Below are 24,655 nucleotides of genomic sequence, written 5' to 3'. Positions count from 1 at the left end.
GGGGGGGGTGTACATTTTCCATATGTCATTATTTTGGGGGGAGGTCAAGTTTTGATACACCACACTTTTCTGAAAACCCCCGCCCCCCTCGTCCCTAAATTCATCCAAGCTCTAAGCAACGCCTAGCTCCAGGCGTTTGTTGCAGCCTGGGAAAGTGACAGGTGTTTGGTGTTATTGTGCCCGCAGTGAAATGACTCTGTACAGCGGAACGATGAACTAACATGGCGCCGATCCTTGGGTCGGTGCCGCAAGTTTTACGGTAAAAATCTTTCACTTTACGTTCGCATTATTGAAGTAGTTATATTTTCAAAGAATTTTTGTTTATGTTTGATCCTTTTCTTATTGTAAATATATTCAACAGGCAAGCAGAAACGTTGAAAGCCGCTTTAAAGAGTGAGTTGTTTGTTTAAGTTAATAGTACAAATTTAAGCTTAGTCTCAGCTTTAAAAGCTGAAATTGTTTCTTGTATGTTATATTCTGTTTTGCCTTTTTTAAGAAACGGAAAATAAGGCCACGGTATCTCAACTGCTTGTTTCTTTTGGTTGAAGCCGTTTTTTGATGGCATTGAAAAGATCTTAAACTTTGGCGCTGTAAATTTATGCAGCGCTAACCTTACAATCTTGTATAACCGGTTAATATTAATAATCTGCTTTATTTTGCTTCTATGCGTCTACTTCTCACCTTCAAAAAATAGGATGTGACATTTAAGTGCACCCTTTTGCTATAAACGGGAAACCAAAACACTCAGTCGCTTCTGAACCATGTTTCTGGCTGATAGATCTTCGAGCTTCAGTGATGAGATAACCGTTTGATTTGTTGTCTGTGACTATCTATTATAGACCTGGGCCCAGTTGTGCTAAAGGTGGATAGTGCTATCTACTGGATAAATTACTATCCAGTGGATAACGCAATTAGATTTCATAATACTTATCCATCAGATAGCGATTTATACAGTGGATAGTGCTATCCAACTTTTTAACAACCAGGGCCTGGTGATACAAAAATGCAACTAAAGAAATAACATCAGTTTTACTTCCAGTTAATCTTTGGTATAAATTTGTGTCAGATCAAGTTTCCTCCAAAATGTTGACTCTCCTACATCTTCAGTTTTCGCAGCCTTGACAAAACCTGGATCAGTTCAACCCCCGTAACCCAGGGTGGCGTAGGGGGAGTTGTGGTCGCTTCGCCTGAAGACGATTCGCCCGAGGGTGTTGCCAGGACACCAGTCTGTTCACCCTATGATATACAACACTCTACAACATGGTGAACATACCTTTCAAGAGGTTATTTTAGTTACCCTTAGATTCCACATATGCAGTCACTGTCTTTCCATGGTTATTCCCTTTTTTCAGGCTTAAAGAATGACAATTGAATGCTTCGGGTGAATTCACTTAGTCTGGGTGGACTGCTATCAGGTGAACCGACCTTTGGGTGAAACGACCTGATACACCAACGGGTAACTGGGGTTTTCCGTGATGCGTGATGGGTCCCGAATTATCAGCATGATGCGTGATTGGGTGGAGATTAGCCATGTGAGGTGTGATTGGGCATAGCTGGGTTGTGTGTGATTTACTATTTTCACAACTTGACATGAGATTTTCCTTTTAGATATCCGTGCTTCGTGAATATCGTTTAAAAACTAGAATCATAGACATTTAACACAGATATTCATGACATCATTTTCTGGTCGTTTTTCTTGTTCCTCATCCTCTAATCTTTTGTCAAAATCGTATTTATAACCTATGTTCTCAGATCAGTAAATACTGGTTAATATGGTTAATGTTTGAATAACACCGCATTTCAGAGAACCAATAATTAATTGTTAACATGCGATCCTACCCAAAAAGGATGCTGAAAACAATTTATTAGAGCTGACTCATTCAATGGGTTGAGATATTGCCATGTAAACTCACTGCAAGTGCACCTCATTGACATGATGCGTGATGGCTAATTTTTTCCCCTATGCTTGATAAATGCCCCACTTTGCCACCCTGATAACCCTTGGATCCCTAACAAACTGTGATTCAAAAAGTAACAGGGGCTGATTTATCAAGGATTTGTTGATTCTCTGGAAATTTTGTTCATGATATACCTGGTGAAAGCTGTAACCAAAGTACAGAATACTGGAACCAGCTTTTGCAGGCACATTTTAAGAACAAGGAATACATATACATGACCAACTTTGCCAGATTTTCTGGGAGTATCCTGGATACCGAACCAATCTCCCACTTTACTGTGTGGGTCACCCCGAACCTCCTCGATAAAGTAGACTTTTGAGCTTTTAGGTGCTTTAGTTTGGAATTTAGCACAGTTTTTTTTCCTTTTTTTTGTTCTCGGTATGGTTTTGTCTTATGTGCCTGATTTTACGAAAAGTTTATTGATCAAAATGTCAATAAGTGGGTGGCCAAGTTTATTAAAATCACTCTGTTGTCTTTAATATTCCTCCTAGGTAATGTTAATGATTTCACTGTTGGTAGTGAAGGATGGCAATCGAGACAAAGGTGAGAGCTATTAAATTTTTTGTCGGATAACAACACAATCATTGGTGTACAATGTATACCTTATTTAATAAAGGAAACTTCAGGCATTGGGAATTTTATTGGAATTGCATTGGAAAGCTATTGTTTACTAGTCGCTCAAGCAAATCATTTGCATTGAGTTCCGTATGTACAAATGCCCAATCAGTGTTCTCCCCAGTTATTTCAGGTCAGGCAGGCCGCCCGGCTTAAAACTGAAGAAACCTTATGCAGTTAAACGTGTGGAACTGGGATCCTGTCCATAAGTAAAGAAAAAAACACTCAATACAGATATTGAAACATTGCCTAGTGTTTTTTCATTGTTTTTTCTCGCAGTTGATAAGGTATTAGCTCATTTACCCTTCCATGAAATCTGTCGCAATATTGTCCGCTTTTTTCGTTCAACGGCACGGTTAGCCATAAATTCAAGGACACTTTAAGGGATATTACATGAAATACTAAACTAAATTCCCATGTGCATGGAAGGTTGTCCATGACTGCGGAATAGACTGAGCAACAAGATTTTGAATAGATTAGGATTTTGTCAGAATGCTGCATGGCCTTCCCAAGATCCTTGGGAGAACACTGCCAATGGCCAATTGCTAATTCCCAAAGGCTATAAAAGTAACCTTTATTGAATCAGCTATATTTTGTAAGGAGTGTGAGCAATACAGGTGCGAATGTAGGATAAATACTGAGACGGACCAATTTCCTTAATGAGCGCCAAAGACGCAGGCCTATACGGGGATCCAGGGGCATGCTCCATTGGGAAATTTTTTGGATTTTAACTCCTAAAGCACCCCTTTCCTGGGTCTCTGAGTCATTCAGACAGGATATTGGCCAGTTGGATTCTCTTCCAATGAAGCTTTGAAAGTGATTTTCCAGATGAAAGTCTCATAGTGTGCCTAATGCCTGGAAAATAGAAAAAAGACACATTTGTCCAAACCATTTTCCAGAGACCCTTTTTTTTCTAATAAAAATTAATATATTTATGAGGGAAAATCTGACCAATTTCCTTAACATGGTGCAACCGGTGAGGATCTTTGCCTGCAATTAAATTAATAATTTCAGATGATAAACATGCCACATGAGAACATAAATTTTACAAGGAAAAGATAAGGTTTCATAAGCCTTTAACATGTACAATTGCACCTATCCACAAAGCTACTTTAAATGGGGACAGAGTAAAGTGGCCGTGCCTGCATTTTTAGAGATTTTAAAATTATATTGAATGAATCTACAAGTAGAAAAAAGTCTTGAATGTCATAGAGAGGTGTTTATTAATAGAGGTTTAACTAAATTTTGGGAGACTTGTAAGTCTAGCATTTTAAATTGACAACAATTTTTTAATGTATGACCAAAATAATGGTGTCTGGTTGTCTGGGATACGCGAAAGTTGGCTGACTGGCAAAGGGGAAAAAAGAACACCTGATACATTTATACATCACATGCCATCTGCCACCCCCCAATTGAGGTATCTGTCAACATTTGAGTTATCTTGTCAGATTTAACTGCAAAATTCAAGTGGTTTGTAAAGGAAGTTGTGAAGGCAGCAAATCGAGATGTATTTATTTATTTTCCAGGAGAGCGGCATTTCTCTGTGCTTTGTTGACTTGATTTTTTAAATTATATCATTTATTTTTTAGCATAAGCTATAAAGCTTGCTGTTAAAAAAATTCCTCCGTCATCTCATAGTTTAGAACTGTCTTGAAGAGATGAAGGTGACAAAACCTATCTAATTGCAGCAGGAGTCAGATGTGTTGTTTGTAGCCAATCAGTACGTGGATCAGAAGGGTCTTTAGTTTTTCGACCAATCAGACAAAAGTCCAGATTCGGGACTACGGGCAGGCAACGCATAAAGTAAATGTATCGGGCGTCCTTTTCCTCTCGTCTCCCAAACAAAAAGGGAAGAAGGACCCCTGATCGCAGATTACTTTTCAGACTCATTGGCTTGCTGGGGAATGGTCCACCCAGGTCATCCTCTAGTAAATCATACATTGAGACAAGTACAAAACTACAGCATACCAGGGATGTAGCTATGCCCCAGTATACATGTATCTAGGGCAAGCAAAATGTTGAAGCTACTTGTCCAAAAGGAAAGTTGGAAATATTCAAGTTTTTTTTTTAAATTCATTTGATGAATTAATTTTTTTAAATTTCAGATTACAAGACTTGTACAAGAGCATCCTTTTAACAGACCTAGAGTCTGCATTGGACCAGAAGGTTGAACAAGACCTGTGAGTTTTTTTCATTACTGTTTTAAAATAATATTCCAAAAGTTAAGTGCTTAATGGATATATTGTAATTTATTTATCCTTGGACTCTTTAATTTATCCTTGCCTTTAATTCCACTAAAAAAATACCCCAACCTTTAAACCTTTTTTTTAAATATTAAATTGTTGACCCTCCCCCCCCTCCCCCATAAATGTTTGTCAGATTGCATATCTAAACAATATTATCCACTGGTAGATAACCTAAATCTGAATTCAAAGAAAATGTTGCAATTGGGGATTAATCTTTTTTATCTGTGCTTTTTTTTCAGGTGGAATAGTGCTTTCAAAAGCCAAGTGGATTTTCTAAGACAACAGGCCAAAGAACGAAAGGTGAACAGTAAAAAAAACCATAATTTTACTTGTACTCTGCTATACACCCCTGATAAAATGGTAAAACAATTTGGATGCTCAAAAATCCCTTGGTAAATTCCAAAGAGGGATATGAATTATGCGAGTAATGGTTAGATTTTGCCCATTCTGGTAGTCAGGCCCAGTTTTAATTATGCCTTATGTGCATTTTTAGTCCTAACCAACTCTGAGAGAAAAAAAGGTTTTGATATTTGTAATGTTTGCTTGAATGTAATAAGATTTGCATGTGGATAAGCTCTATTCAGGCCCAAATGATTGAAATATTGGCTACTTAGTTTGATTTGTATCCTTTGTTCCAGATGGGGTTTGAGAAGGTGGGTTATACAGCAAACTAATAAATAATGAATTAATTTTACATCTTTAATATAATTATAACTTGTCCGGTAGGGCTCAAAAAAGGGGGAAGTCCAGGCCATTTTGACCTTGTTTCTTGAGGCTGCCAGTGGCTTCTATATCCAGGTATGTGCTCTATTTCTCTTTAAGCTACTGTAAAACAGGCAAGAAAAACTTTCAACCTGCAAAACGAGTTGCAAAACTATGTTGCGCTCTTCAACACCCATGTTCAAACTTGTCTAGCAACAAATCAAGTTTTTGCAAGTTGTGTGAATACTGACTTTTGAATGGATAAAATTATGTGAATGGCACACCATACAGGGAATTATTTATGTCAGTTGCTGCAATGCAAGTTTACTTTGGTCTTGAAACGCACAACATGTACTGCAGATTTTGTTGCAAAGAGGAGTTGGACATCCTTATAACCGTACCTTTACTGAGGGCTTCTGATGTTACACAATGGTGTGATTTCACATTTTTTTCTCACATTGTATCTAAATGCATAATCAGTGAAAAATCTCCTAAAATGTTATAAATTGCATAATCTGGACAAAGACAAATAAGTGCTAATTTAAGGGTATATTTAATCCTTTAAGTTCTTCCAGTACAGCAAAATTCATGTTCTTCACACTGTTCTTCATATATTCCTTATGTTACTGCTTGAGAGAAATTGTTCAAACATTTCAAGATATTTCTTCTTTGGTCTCAAAATAATGGTTGGACAATGGACATTGTCCGGTTTTGAGATGACCATTTGTCTGGACAAAATTTCAGTTGGCCAGTGATTTTGACTGGTCAAGTGTATGGCCTTCAAATAAATAACTGGAAAAATATATTCATTCACATTAATTTTTGTAAACAACAAACACAGTTTAAATCCTAAAATATTTACTTATAGAATGTGTTTCAGTTTTTATTCATTTTGTCATGGTTTTAGAAGGTAAAAGTATTTTTGTTATCTTGACTAGCTTTTGCAGGAGCTGTGTTTGACATACAGGCTAGACATTCCTGGTCATGTGAGATCCTCACAGTTAGGCATTCTTGAAGGTAGGTGATATTCTGTACAAAAAGACTAATCTAAACAGTTTTAACTCAAGCATGAAATATTAAATTTCTTTTACCTAGACTATACACTAGGCCTGAGTTGTTCAAAAGCAAAAGTGATATCTGCTGGATAAATCACTATCCAGCAGATAAGTGTTAGGGAGACCAGTTGCACTATCCAGTGGATAGTGATTCAGCTAATAGCATTATCCACCTTTTGAACATCTTGAAAAAATTGTAATATGTTTTTTTGTAAATTGTAATTTGTTTATGTATGGAATGACAAATGAGTTGACAACCCGCATGAGGTTGGTACCTGGTGGTGTAAACGTTAATTTGAAGGCTAGCTTAGCCAGCACATAAAATTATCCTCACAAAGCCTTTGTACAGTAACCCAGGGTTGTCATTAAGAGGCAGTGGCCGGGGATTTCCCCCGGCTACTATGAACGTCTTCCCTGGCTACTTTCAAAGGAAAATAAAAGAAAAATAGAACCAAAAGAAGTTCCTAGCTGTTTGATTCCCGCCTTCTTGTTGTATTTACCCAGCAACTTGATATCTTAGTGACAACCCTGTAACACCCCTCCCCACCCCAGTGATGATAAATTGTCACACAAAAAAGAATGCAATTAACTCAATAAAGATGGAAGGCAAACCTTGATTCAGTATCAATACAAGGAATTTAACAGCAGAATGCTCAGTGTTATGTAGATCATAATAACATGTCACACATCACAGCTAGCTACGTAGCAGACCTCATACTGATAACTGTTTACCATCTGTTACAAGTGTATATAATATTTTTTGGGACATCCTACAGTGTGCAGTCAACGCTTGCCTTGCAGACTCCCCACTATAAGGGTATAACCCTGATAACTTATAATGTTCAGCTAAATCCCAGGTGAAAATGAATTATGGATGTTTGACTGAAATAAACTTCCTCTGTCATGGACTCTTGCTAAAGAGGACACTAACTCAAGGCCCCTACAGTGTCCACTATAAAGGGAGTTGACTGTATGTGTAGGCAGCAAAGGTTTACACTCATTGCAAAAATTGTACATAACTGTAATGTACATGTAAATAAGCAAAACTTACGATAGCAATCTGTAATGTTGTTCTATATTTAGAAATTAATGGCAACACCAATCTAGCCAAGAGGCCACACACTCAGTCTTGTTATTACATCTGCCAAGACTGTCTGGTGCACCTGGGGGATATTGGTAAGCCTAATATAAAGTGTACACTATTATTTATAGTATTATTGTTGTACATTGTACTCACTATCTGTCTTCTCATTGGCTAAGAGCCTATACAGTTTTTTTTGGAAATTCTATCATGCAACCTACATAAATCTGCTGGCAGATTCTGTAACTAACTAATCTGTAGGTTGTCTGTACATGATTTGTTCATGATTTCCAAGAAACATGTCTATTCTTTATGGAAAATATTGTAAACTGTGTTCCATGTGATGGTATGTTTGTCGTTATTTTCTTCGAAACAATGTATAATAAAACAATATTATTAAATTTGGTTTTGTGGTATCCGGAATAATCAATGTCTTGGTAGGTGTTATCACACTTGGCATACAGCCTTGGTTAATAACACTTACCTCACCCTTGGTCATTGCAGATATCACAAAACTCTCATCCAATAATTGTTTACAAATTGAAAATATGATTATAACCAGAATTTGTTTGTGGCACAGCCCTGTAAAAATTGTGAACCTGAGAAGTTTAATCAGGATCATGACATGGTCAGCTGATCACTGCACACACATTCACAGGGTACCCATTGAACATACAATAATATTGCACAGGCACAAGTTAAGTGAAGTATGCGTCGTATGTCCTTTCCCAGGTTTGATCTAGCTTTGAACCAAGTTTGAATCAGAATTTCTTTTGTCTCCTGGCCCTGATTATTCAGAGGAGACAAGGGACATAGTGGTTTAACCTGAGAATGGATTTTATCTACAACTTATCCCCGATAACCTTGTAAACTCTCACTACACTTGTCTAAGTTATTTGCTATCAATATAGACTGTTATGCAGTGGGAAACAGGTGCACTTTCTTTCAGTTAATCTAATTGTAAAAATCATATTTAATCAAATTATGTTTTGCTTTTCTAAAGCTGAGGGGTGGCAGAATTAATAATACCATTAGTAAGTGATTTTAAAAAGTGTACAATGTTTAGTAATACCCCACCAAAACACTGCATAAGTGAAGCACTTTTTTCGTTTTCTTTTTCACAACAATTTTACCACCTTAAACAGCTTTTAGGGACTTAATAAATGTGATGATTGTGATAATGATGATGATGAGGATGGCTCTGATGATGATTATAATGAGTTAATATGAGAAAGAGCAATGACTCTGTACCTTTTTTCTATTGTAGCTCGGTATTGTGATGACCAGGACCAAGCTGAAGTGTTTTACCATCATGCTCTTGTTTTAGTTCCTTCAAATGGTATGAATGCATGAGGGAAAAATATTCTATTCTCTTTGGCCAACACTGGTTTATGGTGACCGTTGCTCTTATAGACTTGCTTAAGCTTGATATCAAAGAAATTACGATGAAAAATGCATGACACATAGAAGACCATGTGAGGTCTGACAATAGTATATTAACGACTTTATTGAGTATCTCAAGTTACCATTGTTACGCAACAGAACAAACCTTTTGTTGTTGTTCTGCCATAATTTATTTTTTTGCATTGTTGGGTAACAGATGGACAGAAGCCTGTCAATCATTTTAAAAGAGTCTTTTAAGCATTCTCCCAACACCCTCAGCGGATTTGTTATACCCTCATTAAAAGTGTAAAAAATACTTAATTTAAGGAAACAATTATGGGTGTGGGCACCTCTATTATTAATTGGGAACTGATACATTGTTACTGTACACACAAAAAAAAGTCACTAGGATTTACATCAGGGGAGTGTTCCGCTGATATTGTTTTGAATAGTACCACTATAATACTGGTTAAGTGTATTTTATTAGTGGTAGGTTAGGGGAGGTAAAACCAAAAAGTTAGCCCTAGAGCAAGCTCTCCATTCCAAGTAGCGAACAAAGAGAGAACATGCCAGCGAACGGCAGAGCCCTAGTGTCTCTGCACCTATGCGTGACTTCTCACAATACCTCTGTAATGGGAGCTTTCTTTCAGGCTACCATAAAACGTTCTATGGATGCGTCATCATTACAAACACATTGCTTTTTGCCTTACAACAGGTCAGCCATACAACCAGTTGGCAATTTTAGCAAGTGGAAAAGGGGATGAGTTGGCAACAGTGTACTACTATTGCAGGAGGTGTGTTAAAATAATAATTAAGGACACTGTAAATTGCAAAAAAATATTGCAAAAAATACAACTTGTAACTTGCTTACACACGAAGACTAGCAACAAACTCATCCCGCATATGGCGTCGACCCCGGGACTCGAACTCGGCCACACTGGTGGGAGGCGCTTACTCTAAGCACTGCACCATCCTTGCTCGCCACACCTATTTCTACGTCTCTTACTGGAGACAGAACCGCCATTTTACAGGTTCATCCAAGTCACACGATGGTCTAGCCGTGCGCGAGGAAAAGGCAGTACCTTCTTTTTTCAGACATAATAAGATTATTAAGTATTTGTGCGTTCGCTGGAACCGGATCCAAAGCACATCGCTTTGCAGTCAAGCGTTCTACCACCGACCGAGCTAGGCCGGAGAAAAACGCAAGACAAAGTATGTGAGGTTGACCAGGGAAATTCTATTGGAAATGTTGTTCTTGCACGAAAACCTTTTACACTGAAATGAAGTTTAGTAAATGCCTAGCGTACGAAAAATCGGGGGAAGAAAAGTGAAAGGAGGGGAGGAGAGCAGTTCGAAATTTTGCGTTTTATACATGCCCGAACCTTGAAAGCTGTAAATTAGTGCTTGACATGTCACAGACAGAGAGCCTAGAGCCCGACTTGTGAACAACGATTTAGGCAGGGCTGGTTCTTTTTTAACGGGTATTAACCAGAAAACGATCGACTAGCTTAAAAGGGTGTTTTTCGACAAAATTTCTAAGGGCGGCTGGGTTAATTGTAAGCGTAAGTTATACTTTGTATTGAGCTTTCCCTCTTGTTTTTGTTTTTACTATTTTTCATGTTTTATTAGCATTGCTGTTAAAAATCCATTCCCAGCTGCTTCAACCAACCTCCACAAAACACTCACCAAAGTTGTTTCCAGACATAATACAAGGTATGAAGCATGTTAATTTTTACAAACACACGCGCCTACGATATTTTCGGTCAATGGCCGTATTCACACCAGAGACGCTAGAGTTATCCGTTGAATAATTCACGTCAGAGAGATAAAACGTCTTAAGTTGAAAATGGAACGGTCTTAATTTTGGATGGACAATCCGCCTGACTTTATCCATCTGTTTTTCCGACGATGTTAGTGTGAAAACGGCCATTACTTTCATTTTGATGCGTTTTCTACCGTCCGCACTTGAATAAGATATGTATGCGTTTTTGTTTTGATCCACTTTCAAGAGCTCAGCGTATTAGTGTGGACGGAAGGCAGAAACGCATCAAAATGTATGCGGCGTTTTCAAACGAAAATGGGCTAGTGCGGAGAAGACCTAAGTCGGCTGCTTACGAACAAGTTTGATCGTATTTGCTCTTTTTTCTTCATTTCGATGATGTTGATAATACCTCAACTTAAAAACAGCAGAAGTTATTGACCGAAAAATGTTCTTTTTTTTATTCCAGGGACACAGCTTTAGAAATATCCATGGCAGAGTTTGGCCACATTTTTCTTCAGTTTCATGGTCATGTGTATCTCGTCCAAGGTATTTATTAAGTTATTTTAGTATACTGGAAGGAATGTCTTGAGAATTAAACATTTTATCAGCTGTCGACTCATACCTGCCTCAGCTGAAAATCGAAATTGTGGTGTTTTATAGATCTATTCAAGGGAGAAAGTAAACGGCTTAAGCTGAAGGGAGGGTGTTAAGATCACAGTGCTCTTAAATATTTAGGCTGCATGCGAGCAGTGCTTTTTTTAAACTTCTGCATCAATAAGCATGTGAGCTTTTGGACAAATATACAATTTAGTACAAAAAGGCTTATGGCTCGTGGCTTCGTGGCCTACCAGTGGTCCCTTAATTTCCTCTCGGTGGTAATAGGGCGAGCGAAAAAAGGGCTCGAAGAGAGGGGCCACGCAGAGGAAAGAGAGAAAATAGTCTCTCTCATTTTATCCAATTCCCTCTGCTTGACGCCGCTACTTTAACGCGGTCCGGATGGTGGTTTTCATGCACGCTCGCGTATGTCACTCTCACTTCGAACTCAGAGGAAAATAAGAGGTCACTTGTATTGTAGCCGCTAGCCTGCTAGCAAGCTCTCCTTTTATGAGCAAAGCGTGTCGCGAGAAAACGCGTCTCCTTTCGCGTGCTGCTCTCGCGTGACTTCTCGCGACTCCTCTGAATGGAGAGCTTGCTCGCAGGCAATATAGCCGCTTGATCTTTCCCACTCGCAAATTGAATTTCCCCTTTTAAGGCTATTAGGTAAAGAAAGCAAGTGCCCATAGTTTTTAACATATAATGTTCATTTTTGGCCAACTCTGTTTTGATAAATACATGTATGGAAATGTTTGAATTGTTTACTATTTTAAAACAGATCTTGATCAAGCGAGAACTCTTAAAGACCGCATAATAGCTGCATTCAAAGTGAGTATTTTTTGGTCACCAGTAAACTTAGATAATTTTTGATCACAGCCCGAATGAGGAAACCACATCTTTTTACTATCGGTAAATTAATGAACTTGTTTGGATTAATTTGTTCATATTAATTTTACTTCTGCTTTAACAGGGAATTTTAAAGAAGAACAAATTCACTTCGCAGTTGCTTAATAAACTGGTAGCCATTACTCTGTTTGTTCTGTGGAACATACGGACAGGTGGATCAGCGGATGATCTGGAGGAGTTTGATTGTATTGGCAAAGATGAAGAGGTAAATTATCACTGATCGAAGGGAGAAAGATATTCTATAATCCTGTTCACATGCATCTGATCAAGGTGCAAGGATTGGTGCAGTTGGTAAAAAGGTAAAGCCACGATATTTTACGTTGATAACTCGCGACTGCAATTCAACTGATAAACCTGAGGTCGACAGTGCGCTATTTTAGCCCCCTCTCTCCATCAATGCTCCGTTTTTAAGGGTATTAATGCTAGTTAAGGTTACACAGACAGGAGAGAACTCGAAACAAAGATATGATGTCACCGGGGATCGAACTCGGGACCTCTCGCACCGAAGGCCGCGCACTGACCAACTGTGCGGTTGGTGGGCGGCCTTTTGTTCGAAGGTTTCGAGTTTGATTCCCAGGTGTGACCTCAAAGCCTTGTTTCGACTTCTTTCCTTTCCGTGAAGCTTTGAGTAGTTTTAAATACCTGTAAAACGGAGAACTAATGTAGAGGATGGGGTAGTGGGGACGGGCGAGTAGAATGAGCGCAGCGTCCGTCTCAGGTTTGTCAGCCAAAGGCTGACTTTTACCGGTTAGCAACGTAAAATAAGGTGCTTTACTTTCGTTTATCTTTTAAGACCTTGTCGCAGATAAGATACCTGTATCATTGGCTGGTGACGTTGTGCTGAAACAGGGGAGTCGGCTCTTGGCAAAAAGACCACTCTTTTTTTTCTCCAATGAACTATCTATCCAATTCGAAGGGGACCTGACTGTTCACATCCCACAGTATGTTCAGCCTTTCATGTGTTGTTTGGGGTATGGACTGCTATGGGTGCAAAGTAACTTGCCCAAACGGTTGCAGTACAGGTACATGCAAATATGATAAAAACAAAAACAAAAAATGATACTATTCCCTGGGTTGGACAGCCTGATTAATGTTTGGCCAACGTCTTCTTTGTGTAATTCTTAATTTGTGTCTTATTTTTATCTTAATGCAGGAATGCTGGCAGCTGACTCTAGAGTTTACAGGTGAGCTCTTGTTTGATGGATTTTTTAAAAAGGGTTGAAAACTTGACATTGCTAGAGGGAGCTTATGCAAATACATGAGGCCTTTTCCCTTTTAATATGCCTTGACGTTACCAAATGTGTATAATCAAGGGTCTTTACTCTTCAAGTTCTCATAGGGACGATTTGCCTGAAAATTTGGGCATAAAAAGTCTACTTCCAGTTGACGCGCATCGCTCAAAAACATCTTCGCCTGAGCTCCCTACTTTAATGTCAGATAAGTAAACAGAACTCAAAGTGCTTCAAGAAATGCGGGAAAATTTTAATTCCCACCAGAGCCCTTCGTCTTGAGGTGATAGGGAGCAAGAGTGTGCAAAAAAAATCTTATAAGGCGCAAATATCTATATAAATATATTCAAATTTGCCCTAGATATTAAAGCGCCGGTGCCGTTTCCTAGGGAAGTTAGGAGGGTTGTTGTTGTTAAAATTAGAGCAATTCACGAAAGGAAAGAAACACATCAATTGGAGGCTTAATATTAACTGATATCTGCACGTGTCCAGACAATTGCCTATTGGGCCATTGGAGTGGCAAACTAGGCTGTTTCCTCCCGAGTGTTGCAGTCGGCCTTCTCTCTTGAAATCAGTCGAGCTCTTATTCCGGCGAGCACGTTTGCAAAACAACGAAGTATAAAATAAATGGGATTGGGGCGAGACAAGGAAAGATTTTCGGGGGCTTAGGCTCTTGTTTTTCGCAGCTTACAACTTCGCCTCTCCCGTGTATCTTTCACACGTGCTTCACAGGAAATTTTGAGAAGGAAAAAGGAGATTATTCGCAGTCCAAGCACTTCAGCTCACATATCCCTATCTTGGCTTTTTCTTTAAGTGGAGTTATTCGATGCACTTGTGTTGCATGCTTGTGAGACTGGACCACCGGCTTCAAGTACTGAGCAACAGCAATCTATGGCAGAAAGCTGTGATGTGCTCCCATCTGTGAATCTCTTGTGTCAGTGGATGGCCGGTTCATCACCAAACATCTGGAATGGAGACATTCTCAAAAGAACAAAGTGAGTACGTCTGTTATACAGATTTAGCCAAGGCTAAAAGCGAAGTGTCTATTTATATACATTTTATTACTGAAAACCAAGCGGGGAGGGGAGGAGACTAGGTTGTTCCTGGAGTGTGACCAAAAGCGGGACCAGGCAAAAAGCAGAGCTTTAGAAATTTATTTGAGAATTTCGCCGTAAGTCGAACACAAGAAGCTTAAATCTAAATTTTTTCTCGAGCAACTCCGTTACCCATAGAATAGTTAATTTTGCTCCAAAAACTAAACGCCACGTACATGTCTGGGACTCCCTTCCCTACCCTACTGATTTTTTTACTCCTACTCCCAGAGTCTATACGTGCGGGCTTTCTTACACTGACGTCATAGTCAATAGGTTCCATTCTCTATGGGTATGGGGCTCCGCTGCGATTATTACATACTTATCTTTTTTAACTTAGATGTTTAACACTTTTGTCAAATAGGCCATATGCGAGTTGCACCGTCCAAGCCTCTGTTTTAAAATGAGGATAAGTGCCAAGCTATTGATATGGCAACAATTTTTTATTCTCATGCGAATAAAACTCATTTTCAAGAGAAAGATTTTGACTATGGGACAGTTTTGGGGACGCTATTTGTTTCTTTTATTTATTATAGCTCTCAGTTAGTATGCACTCTGTGATTGGTCGGTTTAGCGGGTCGTATTTCACTGTACGAATCCTTATATTGTGTGTTTTTCAATTCGTGACAGAATGAACATTGCAACGCTTTTCGTTGAAATATTAAATCCAGAGAAAATAATAAATATCTTACTAACCTCGTTTTCTCGATCCGTACTGTAAGTTAATTAGAGCTATTTTTTGACTCGTAGGAGACTGGGTAAAATTTCGCCTCACAAAACGATCCCATAGTGCAGTAGGCCATTTGCACAATGGCGTCATTTTACTACTAGGACCAGAATCCCTTACGTTTTTCCTTTCATTTTTAAATTTGGTAATCCCAGCGAGGATTAAATAACAAAAGCCCTCATTTGCACAAGAAAGCAAAACCCTGAAGGATTCTGGTTGTAGTAGTAAAATGACGCCATCGTGCAAGTGGCCTATTCGCAATGGCCAGTACAAATTGCAAGAAAACTTGTCAAGTGTAGCGCTATTAAAATGAAGGGTCTTGTTAGTGTTTAAGTGTAGGTATTGTTTTACTATCCTTACACTAAAAGCCACTTTGAATACAGAGAAGATCGTCACAGTTAAATACAGAATTTATGCAGTTGCGAAAAGAAAGCCTGAAAACTCAGGCTTGTACGGGATTCGAACTTAGACTTCTGCTATACCGGTGCAGGGCTCTAACCAATTGAACTAGTACTGAAGCCAACGGTTTGCTGGTCATTAAATTAGTTCGCAATATACCCGTTAAAGATGAAGCCGAAATGGTGAATATATGTAAATGCAAAGACGATCACGACAGGCTAACAGACTATTTTTTTTGCAACAGCATAAGTTGCGTATTTAACCATGACGAGCTTCAGTCTCTGTATTTATTTCTTCATCCTGCAGTTCAAATATATGAAATTCATATATTCATCATTTCACTAAAAGCCGCATTATTAAAATAAAGTAGCGGGTTTATCATTTGACTTCTTAGGATTTGGGAAAATTTTGCTGCTCTACTGAATCTTCTTCAAGTGACGCATTCTCCTCTGCCTGAGAGAACTGGTAAGAACTAAAAAAAACAAAAACAAAAAAGGAAACTCTTCTGTCTTAACTCGAACTAGCTGTTGCTGTATTACTCATCGTGTTCTCTTCCCAGTATGATTCTTTAACGATTTCATTACATACTATGGGAGTCGATAGAAATTTCTTGAACAAACGAAGAAAAATCGGTTTCTTAATTTGTGCTCCAAAGTGCAGGCTTTTACTGCGAAGGTCTCTTGGTTACTGATCATAGGGGAAGCTAAGATATGAAATACTGTACTTTCAAAATTGAATCCCAATAGGCTGCTTAATTAATCGAAGATTTTTTTATACCGAAATCGTAAACACGAAACGCTCCAAAGAACAGTGGGACGTTCTCAACTGAAAGAAGCTCTATCGTTTCGTTTTCTTTTGCATGGGTAGTTTTGAGTTCTTTTTCTTTTTTAAAAGAGGAAGATTTTTTGTGTTTTCTTGTTTGCAAGTGGTTAAACAAGCTCTATTTTCGTCATGGTTAAAGGTTAGGGTTAGGGTTAGGGTTAGGGTCAAGCCTCAAATCCGATTCATGATTTTCCCGGCTACGTTAGACTTAATTAACTTAAGTAACAATAACTTCGCATCTTCATTATTTTAGGGTGTTAAAGAACTTAGTGTCTTTATTGATCTGATCACCGACAATTTTATGTAATAGATATTCCCCTTCATGAAGACTGGGAGCTTCAAAGTTTTCTGCCTCTTAGAGTCAGCCAGAGGTATGTGAGGCTGAGACAACTGAGCTTGATGCTGTTTGTTTGATTTATCTACTGATTTTTCATAGACGTTCTCCTTGTGCCGTGAAGACTTTTCATGCGCGTTTACCGATTTCGGTCACTACGACGGCGACGGCTAACTACCCAGCGCACACGAGAAGAAGACCTCTGGTGGTCAGGGTATCTTGCGACGTCGTGGTGGTTGCCAAATCTCTCTATTGCGTAATTTCTGTTGTTTTCTGTTGTTTTTACAGGAAGCTTACGTATAGCATGAAGAGGACTCGGCCCGATGATGAATCTGCCCACAGAGTTAGCAGGCTTGTTAGGTTTGGAAATCGTCTGGCGAACAACGCTCCTTGGTAAGCTAAGTTTCCTCAGATAAGAAATTAAAAGATCGAAATTCTCTGGTCATACTAGGGCCATTTTTATAGGGGCGAGGTAAAGACGCGTCTTACTTTAAGGGTAAAATATAAATTGAAAAACTTGCTCGTGAGCACAGAGTGGTTGTCGACGGAAAGGCAAGCCGAATAAAACGTCTGAAGGATAAACGGTAGTCTGTCCTCCAGATGTTTTCCCTTCTTATTCCTTTCGAGGAATTCGAGCTGCGCGCTTGCGAGCTCCTGAAGCACGCGAAGAAGACGATAATTTTCCTGCAGACTAGGTGAACGATTATATTGTTATTGTTCTTTCTTTTTTGTGGGGGGCGGCTGAAATAGTAATTAAAGACAAAGTTTTTACTTCCTCTTTTGGAGACAGGACCGCTATTCTGCAAGGCCAGCCCAGCCACTCGAAACTCTAGCCGTTTCCAATGCAAAGGCGGTGCCTTCCTCATCAGCGCGCGAGAAGAATGGGGTCCCATTCTTCTTCTTCCCTCCTGAACTGACACAAGTGAGACTGCCTGCTCGTACTCTGTATTCGTTGTTCCAAGCTACTGAACTCAGTGACCTTGCTGCGGTTCCACGAACTGGATACCATCCTTGTGACTAAATTGTCGTTTTCATTTTCAGTATCTTGGCTAAAGTGGAAGATCTTGCAACTGGTCTGTCAAACTTTTCTTTGAAGATAAACACTTCCTCGCCCATTGAAGAGGTAATTTCGTAATTTCGTTACCCGTTATCTCGCATCTTTTCTTCCCAAGGTTAAAAAAATAAGTGTATAATATTATTTTCGCCGTAATGTTAGTTACCAAAGAAATAACGTTTTTCAAGGCTTGAACGGGATTTGAACGAAAACCCTGTCGAAAACCCAGACCATTTTTGGACATTCTGACTTCCTAGCGACGACCACTTGAGTTCATTTCTTTCGTTCTCATATATGGTATGATATCATAGTTTGTTCTTGTTCTGCTTTGTTTGTTTGGTTTTCATGGCTGCAGTATAATGCAGTGACCTTTCCACGCTGTCATTTCTTTTTTTACAGTTGTTTGAATCACCAACCACAGAACCTGTTAGGGTGTCATGCTACCGTTTTCAAAAAGGGCATTGCGAATTTTATGCTTTTTTTCTCCGTAGGTCTCATCTCAGGAGGAGAAGTTTCCCAAGTCACCTCAAGACATCGATTTAGAATCTGCGGGACAAAAGTTACTGGCTTCTTTACCTACTCTGAATAAGGTAAAGCCAGCGGGGGTGTGTTTGTGTTTCTTTCCAACCCAGGGTGAGCAAGTCCGCCGGACTTGCTTATCCTGGGTTAGTTTTATCGCAGAAAAGCTTGTGGGGTCGAGCACTTCAGTTACGGAACCGAAACAACTTCTTCAAACTGAAAATAATAGAGGGTTACATTTCTATCAGTCAGGAATCCTGGGCAAGGTCTCAGAACCTCTAGCCTGGGACCAGGCTTCGCTGTGGGGAAAACATGGCAAAAAACGGACTGAACAGGCATGAAAATTCGGCGAGCCACTCTTTCCCCTTCCCAAATCACCGCTCGGCTCCCTTCGCTCGCCGATTTTTTTTCGCTTTTTTCCCCATCTGTGGAGTCTGGTCCCAGGCTATGGAACCTCTAACTATTGGCCTTTCAAAACACGCCTGCTAGTAGTTTTTAGGGCTTGGGACACTCTTGTGTTATTCATCTATTGTCTCGTTAGCAGATAAGCCATTTTAAAGTTTTTGCTCAGTACCCTAGCCTTTGAATAGAAGCGAGGCTGAAGGTGACCTTGTTTTGTTACAAACCTCCTTTTTTCACATTCACGGATTGTGAAATTATCCCTCTACAATGTAAGAAGTCTCATCATTTTTTTTTTTGCAGGCTACAACAGTGGGAACCCCATTTGCTGAAACTAGGTAAGTGCCGCGTAACTTAAGTTATGCATCATTCGCTGATAGTTCAAATGGCCTTCTTCTTCGTCACTGCCAGCTCAAAATCGGTCAAGCTTGAGATTTCTCAGTTCTTTTGCAACCTGCAGGGATCATGTTAATAGTTCATATTTTTTTCCTGTAGTTTTCTTTTTTAAATTTGATTTACTGAATGTATGCATGTTTCATAAATTTTTTTATCAGCAGATATGTTGAATTTTTGAAGTCGAACCCCTACGTTTCTCTGTTGAAGGCGGCTTTGCAAGAGGTGCACCATCCAGTAAAACAAACAGATTTTACGTAAAATTTAAGTTAGCTACGAGAGGCGGTTTTCCCGCTGATTGGTTGGGCAAGTAGGCCACGTGACATTTTCTTATCCAATAAGAAAGCGTAACAATCCTACCAGCCCGCCCTTGAAAATTGTTTGTATTAACATGGCGTTTTTGTGATACACAGCTCCTTGTTCAAGGGTCCCTTAGATGTTGGTCATACCCAAGTAGGACAAGTTCCACCCTCCCCCTCCACTGTAGCTCAGTATTCATTGTTCCAATCAGGATGGAATGTTTCCTTGACTTCTGCAGCTCTTGCTCATCCAGGTACACTTCACCTTCCTAGGAGTTACTTATGCGGAGATTCGAGGCGAAGTGGCTGAGAATGACACCTTCATTAGGGATAAATTTATTCGCGGTGTCGCGTGCCTGACAGAGCATCAGGGCAGGGGGAAGGGGCTGCTAGCGGTACCCCAAGGATTTATGCAGAGGAAACCGGGTTATACTCCCGATTCCAATACTGCCGTGTGAGACTTCCTCTTTAATAGGCCATTTCCGAGTTGTAAGAACTCTCACTTGCAAAACGAGGCTTAGTGCAGAAATGAGTTTTATTTGCATGAGATTCATATCAATGGCTTCGCATTTAGCCTCGCTTTAGAGCAGAGGCTTGAGGCAGATGTCCATCAGGCTTAAGGCAACTGGAAAATGACCTACGGCCTTCACTTTGCTTGCTAATAGCATAGTATCATCTCTGTACGGATTGTCGTTCTTTGGTCTAATCCTCTAAACGATCTCAGTTAGCTTAGGCACTTACAAAGTAGTTGTCTTACATGTACAAACTGTCCTTTGAGAGATAAATGAAAGCAATTAGGAAGCGGTAAGCTAGCTAAGGGTGAAATACTTTATTGCCGTTATGAGTTCGTCCAGAATTAACGTGCGTAATTCGCGCCAATTATCTTGTCGAGCCTCCTAAATATAAGCTCTATAAGCAACACGAACAGACAGTTATTATTTTTCCTTTTTTAGATTGCAAGAGTCGTAAGATTTTGCCAAGATGGTAAAATTAATCCTTTTTCCCTATAATATTTAGAAAATTCATCGGCAAGACCCGTTGGTAAGCCACCAAATCACCGTGCGACCCCCACCGATCATTTGGCGAGCCCAGGAAGTAGCTCTGTGTTTCCACCTACCCTACCCTCCCCAACTGTGGAGAACCGCAGACCCACCAGCTTTGGAACCAGTTTCCCCGCAGCTGGAATGCAGCCCAACTATCATTCTCCGTCCCAGTCTCCATTTGGTGGCTTTGGGTTCAATGGTGGTTGGGGTGGTTCAGGGGTCTGGGCTCCCAATTCGTCAACTCCAAGCGGTAGTGGAGGAACAAGTCCTGCTGGGAATCACGGTCTACAGGTAACAAGGGAATGGGAACAAGCTTTCAGCGCAACGATTTCTGGGTTCGTTTGGGTGGCTAAGCATTGGTTATGATTAGTTGATGGTAGTCAAGGCAACCGTTATACTATCATAATAACGCTTGTCCTCCCAAACGATCCCAGAAATCATTGCGCCGAAAGCTGGTACCTTTTTCCCTCATAGTTTCTGGAAAGGGGAATTCTATCCGTATTTTTACTTCTCTAAACTTTCCGTGGATCTCTACTTGCTTCAAGAGAGTTATCCCCAAGGGAGGGGGATGACTGCACTCTCACATTTATGCGTTTATGATCACGCCCGAAGTCAAGATAGCTTGATATTGGCCACGTTCTTTTTTGCTCTTTTATGGTCCGAGACGAAGTCGAGATCAAAGCCATCTTGACCGAACAAGCTGGTTAATGAAGGATTGATTAGATGGCGAAAAGAGCTAACTAATCCCCAGTCATCTCCAAGTTGTTTCTACTCATTAATTATTTACTAAGGAAGCGCTTGGGTTATGAGCGCTGGGAAGAAAGAGCCCGTTCTAGTCTTCCACGCCAAATACTAGTAATGAGAGACGACTGAGGACGAGTCAGCAAAAAGAGAACTTGTTTTTGTCGGACCAACGCGGGAAATCCTAGCCTGGGACCAGGTTCACAGAGAGGGAAAAAAGAATCGGCGAGCGAAGCGAACGGAGAGAAAGTCTGGGGAGGGAAAAGGGCGGTTCCCCCTCCCCAGTCCACCGCTCGACTCGCTTCGCGCGCCCATCTTTATTTTTGCTGTTTCACTCCGTTTTTGCCTTTTTCTCCTCGTACGGGTAATATGGGCCAATCTTGCCCGCTCAGGTAGTCATCAGAACACAGCCATGTGATCCACATTAAGCAGTTCAGTTTGGGACAGGGTAAATATACTGCTGTATTTGGGTCTAGAATAGAGTAGACTTTCGCAGAAAAATGACCAAACTGTGCCATTCATGGTTCAATTGCGGAGTTGTTAACGTGGTCGTAATCAAAGTGGACTCAGTTCCGCCAATGTGAATGCATGCAGATCGAAGCCAAGTTGAATTATTCATTTGTTCTTTATTAATGTGTCCCTGGCTTATTTCAAAATAGTTAATGACGGTATTTGGTTTTGGGTTGCAGTCCATCTGGGGATCAGACTTCGCGGCATCTCCATCCGAGGGTATGTCACCTTTGCAGCAACTGTTACAGGAGCAGAAAAAACACCAACAGAAGGATACTTGATAAACACAGCTGATCAATCTGGCAAGAAAAGCTGCTGATAACTTCACTTTCCCTCGCAACATGATGTTGAGGACCTTATCACGCAAGGGCTTACAACACCCCAACTCAACGGCAAATTCACTGGTTTTGCTAGTTCTAGGCCATTAGCCGCCTTGCGAATGTAAGAAAGACAAGAATGCTTTTATTTGCACCGGCGTCCGGTGCTGGGAATCTAGTGGGCCCTTTAGACTACCTTTTCAGTCCATGCCTTTTGTAGTGTTTGGCACAGATGACTAGAAGACACCCTAGCCGAGAGGAGCATTTTTCGTCAAGTTACACCGAAGTCCTGTATTATGACCACTGTATCGTTGTCTCCACGCAGAAAGCTTCACAAACAAGAGAAATGTTGAGGAGACGAATTCTTTTGACATTTTCTTTGTTAAAAGACCACGTAATCCCCGGGTTCTTAGCAAATATATTGTCAAAGTTTCTTAAGCTTGATTTGAGGCTTGTATTAGTTTGTTATCACATTTAACATATAAATTATCAATAACGTTTAACTTAAGCGCGAACTTTGATTAACAGAACACAGGTTTCCATCTGGAAAATTCCATTTTTCATTGGGCCATTCATTATTAACTTCAAGAAATATTTCTTTACGGCAAGGCGTTTTTACGACAGAGCTGAGGATCATTAGATCATTTCTAGATTTATTTAAAGCACTAGAACGCCTTCTATTTTGAAGACCGTGTCTTGCTTTATTTGACATATTAGGGCCATTTATACGAGGAAAAATAAGACGCGTCTTACATAAGACGCGTCTTAGATAAGACGCGAACTGTACCATTTGTACGAGCATGTCTTATCTAAGACGAGAACAGCTTGTATAAATGGTTCGCGTCTTATTTCTGTTCTTGACTTGTTTTCATGTGAATGTTGCCCGTAGCAACGGCAATCCAAGGTGGCGCGCCAAAAATTAACGCATGCGTACTATGCGTTCGCGTCTTATGTAAGACGCGAAGGTCATTTACACGAAGTTTTTCTCGTCTTAGCTAAGACGCGTCTTATCTAAGAACAGGTGTTAAGGTCTGTTCTAAAAATTAGACGAAATGTGCCGTTTATACGAAAAGTTCGCGTCTTATTTAAGACGCGTCCTATGTAAGACGCGTCTTATTTTTCCTCGTATAAATGGCCCTAATATTTCAGCTTGCATTGTTAAACCCTCCCAACATTTAGGGAACTTTAACGTATATCTTATATCACATTTATTCACGGTGTTTCTAAAAACTGTGGTTTGTTTCAGTAATTTGTCATCATTGTTACGTGTAAATTGACATGAACGGTTTGCTTTGACGTGAACTTGGAAAGTCAATGTAATTTACAGTTTGGAAGAAGAAATTTGATTATAAGTTTAAATCAAACAGCCGAAAAAAGGCTTGTGACACATTTTAACATTGCGAAGAATAGTAACGGACGTGATGTCTGGTAATAAATGACATTTAATAAAAATGGTTTCAGTTGTTACTCAGATAAGATATTGATTAAATAGTTATGCTGGATTACACATTTCCCCACTTGCGAGTTTCTATTCTCATTATCCCCAGTTACCGCAATAGTGTAGAGCGCTCCGAATTAAACCCTTTCTGCGGAGAAATCCCGTTTAATACTTTGCGGATGAGTAAATTAACGCCGATGACGCCATAGCCTTTTGTCTTTATCTAACGAATGAAATGCGGAAGAATATTAAGATAACGTCATATGCTTTTTTAGGTGGTTTAACCGGTTTTAGAGGTCTAAGATCGATTAAGTCACATTTGATTTTAAATTTATGTGCGTCGCATCTTAATTTGGTCATGATGTCACATGAGTCCTAAAATCACTGAACCGTAACGCATTTATATAAGCTCCATTTCCTGCCATTTTCAATATCTGCATAGACCTATTCGGCTAACTCAATGTTATAAAAGGTAAAGGAACCAAAGGCCCAAACGGCCGGAGCTTATCCCAGTTTTCTTAGCATGAAGCACGTAGGAGTATTGCTACTCCCCCTGGACGGGATGCTAGTCCATTGCAGGGTTACCCCCCAGGAGTATGTCGCCGGTACCCATTTATACACCTGGGTGAAGAGAGAGAAAGTGGAGTAAAGTTCCTTGTCTTAAGAAACAACGTGACGGGCGTGGCTTTACCCGGACCTCCAGATCCGGAGTTCGAGGCGTTAACTGCTCGGCAGCACAGGCCTCCACTAAGGGTCCGTTTACATGGAGGTGGGGGACCTCAGGTAGGTTAGGTAACCTGCTTAGGTGGGGTAAAAAATTAACCCTCCTTTACATGCAATCTTACAACCCCCCCATCCCGGGGTGCACTTTCTCAAGATTATTGAATGGTCGCTAAGCACGTAAACAAGAAAAATGCTGGCAAACCACGTGTTTTGGCGATTAATGCTCTTGCTGCAACCTTCAGAGTGATGGCTTTCTATTGTTCACTTTGATAATGGTGCAAAGCCACCGCCAAAGTGAATTTTGCGCGAATTTGA

General features: G+C 40.0%; 1 protein-coding gene across 1 annotated transcript; it reads left to right on the top strand.

Moving 5' to 3' along the window:
* The first annotated feature begins 204 nt into the window (after positions 1-204).
* LOC140937581 (nonsense-mediated mRNA decay factor SMG7-like) lies at positions 205-22,889 on the top strand. The gene is made up of 25 exons (XM_073387137.1): positions 205-259; positions 362-393; positions 2,450-2,501; positions 4,679-4,753; positions 5,059-5,119; positions 5,546-5,617; positions 6,460-6,538; positions 7,660-7,752; positions 8,925-8,996; positions 9,756-9,834; positions 10,670-10,753; positions 11,269-11,348; positions 12,175-12,224; positions 12,367-12,507; positions 13,456-13,486; positions 14,346-14,526; positions 16,143-16,213; positions 16,881-16,941; positions 17,193-17,297; positions 17,946-18,027; positions 18,450-18,548; positions 19,180-19,214; positions 19,683-19,822; positions 20,586-20,902; positions 22,042-22,889. Exons 1-25 carry the CDS (start codon positions 222-224, stop codon positions 22,141-22,143), a joined length of 2,232 nt encoding a protein of 743 aa, XP_073243238.1. The 5' UTR covers positions 205-221; the 3' UTR covers positions 22,144-22,889.
* Positions 22,890-24,655: the final 1,766 nt, after the last annotated feature.

This window comes from Porites lutea, chromosome 5, assembly GCF_958299795.1.
Source record: "Porites lutea chromosome 5, jaPorLute2.1, whole genome shotgun sequence".
In the NCBI taxonomy this organism is placed as follows: Eukaryota; Metazoa; Cnidaria; class Anthozoa; order Scleractinia; family Poritidae; genus Porites; species Porites lutea.
Note: the sequence above shows the minus strand (reverse complement) of the source record. Positions and strands in the feature narration are given on the sequence as shown.